At 53.9% G+C, this 1,931-nt stretch overlaps 1 protein-coding gene across 1 annotated transcript; it reads left to right on the top strand.

Annotated features, from left to right (window-relative positions):
• Positions 1 to 1,931, top strand: hoxc11b (homeobox C11b). Its single transcript, XM_028998289.1, has 2 exons — positions 1 to 643; positions 1,699 to 1,931. Exons 1-2 carry the CDS (start codon positions 1 to 3, stop codon positions 1,929 to 1,931), a joined length of 876 nt encoding a protein of 291 aa, XP_028854122.1.

The raw sequence follows: 1,931 nt of genomic DNA, 5'->3' as shown, positions 1-1,931 counted from the left end.
ATGTTCAACTCGGTCAACCTGAGCAACTTCTGCTCGCAGACGAGGAAGGACAGGACGCCCGAGTTCGGCGAGCGAGCGGGGGGCTGCGCCTCCAACCTCTACCTCCCCAGCTGCACCTACTACGTGCCCGAGTTCAACGCCGTCTCGTCGTTCCTCCCGCAGGCCCCGGCGCGCCAGATCACCTACCCCTACTCCGCCAACCTCCCGCAAGTGCCGCCGGTCCGGGACGTGTCGTACGGCCTGGACCCCGCGGGGAAATGGCACCACCGGGGCAACTACGCGCCGTGCTACTCGGGGGAGGACCTGGTGCACCGAGAGTCCACCATGACGGAGATCCTGATGAAGAACGAGAGCGTGTACGGCCACCACCACCACCACCACCACCACAGCCACCACAGCCACCACCCGTCCGCGGGCTTCTACCCCGGCGGCGCGCCGAAGAACGGCGTCCTGCCGCAGGGCTTCGACCGCTTCTTCGACGGCGCGCCGGACAACTGCGCCCACAAGCCCCACGCGCAAGGATCCACGCAGGCGCCCGCGGAGCCGGACAAGGAGCCGGAGGAGGAGGAGGAGGAGGAGAGCACGAACTCGGGCTCCTGCGCCTCGTCCTCGGGCGCGAAGGACGACAACGGCGGCGGGGCGAGCAAGACCAGCCACTCCAGTAGGTACCGTGGGGCTGTAAACACGGGGGGAAACAGGGAGGTTAGGGGGGAACTGGCCCGGTGTTTTGTCGGTCACAGTTTATGTGGGGTTTTATAAGCGTTCAAAGGGATTTTATTATAAGCTACAAAGCGCGTTCTTGCAGCAAGACGATTTTTTACGACGGGAAAGGCGCGTGTTACACGCGGGCACGGGGCTCTCCGCGAGTCTGTGAAATTTTAACTGTGTGCTATTGTGACAAATACTAGCCTAGCTTTGATCGTGAACTTGCGCGGGGCGTTTTTAAGGGATGTTTCGTGGGGGCCGCCGAGGGTAAAACGCAATTGGGCAGAACTGCGCTTTCTTGGCGAGCCGCGGGTTTTCCTGCGGCGCCGCGTGGAAATGTGGTAAGCCGAGCCGAGGCACGCCACGCCACGCCGCGCCGCGTCACGGAGCCCCGGTTCATGGTGGAATCACGGCCGGAATCAGCGATTCACTAAATAATAATAATTATAATAATAATTTTTAAAAATAACACGAATCGCAACGACTGCGCTGAGCACACGGTTAAGGAATATATATATGTGAATTATTATTAAATTATTATTAATGTTGCGGCTTTACTCTGTATACCACGCCTTTGTGATTCTGTGGCTTTTCGGTGCGTGACGTTCATATGTTGTGTTTATTTTATCATTGGTAAATTATTACATTCATTAATACATACACAAAGACTTTAATGCCTATTAAAACGTGTTTTATATGGAACTGGGGGACTTTAAAGCTCGCCGGCCTGTGAGCTCATAGTAACCCACGCGCACTGGACAGTTATTTGGAATTTTTAGATAATAACAATAATAATAATAATTATTATAATAAATAATAATAACACCCAGATTCGTACATTTTGTCTCTTTCTTTTTTTTGTCGCCTGAATATGGCACAACGTTTCTGAGCGGCCAAAACCCGTGAAAAAAGACGCGGAAATGCGGAGTAACGGCGGCGCCACGACGCTAAATTCCCTCTCTTTTTTCCTTCTTTCTGTTCTGTTTCGTCAAGACACCCCTCGGATGAGGAAGAAGAGGTGTCCCTACACCAAGTTCCAGATCCGCGAACTTGAACGCGAGTTCTTCTTCAACGTCTACATCAACAAGGAGAAGCGGCTGCAGCTCTCCAGGATGCTCAACCTGACGGACCGACAGGTCAAGATCTGGTTCCAGAACCGCAGGATGAAGGAGAAGAAGCTGAGCCGGGACCGCTTACAGTACTTCTCCGGTAACCCTTTACTGTAA

The sequence above is a fragment of the Denticeps clupeoides genome, chromosome 12 (genome assembly GCF_900700375.1).
Source record: "Denticeps clupeoides chromosome 12, fDenClu1.1, whole genome shotgun sequence".
Lineage (NCBI taxonomy): Eukaryota > Metazoa > Chordata > Actinopteri > Clupeiformes > Denticipitidae > Denticeps > Denticeps clupeoides.
The sequence above is the reverse complement of the archived record's forward strand: the minus strand, read 5'-3'. Positions and strand labels throughout refer to the sequence as shown.

Coding starts and splice junctions, on each gene's coding strand:
- hoxc11b (XM_028998289.1), top strand. CDS start 1: ATGTTCAACTCGGTCAACCTGAGCAACTTCTGCTCGCAGACGAGGAAG. Junction 644..1,698: donor CGACAACGGCGGCGGGGCGA/GCAAGACCAGCC, acceptor TGTTTCGTCAAG/ACACCCCTCGGATGAGGAAG.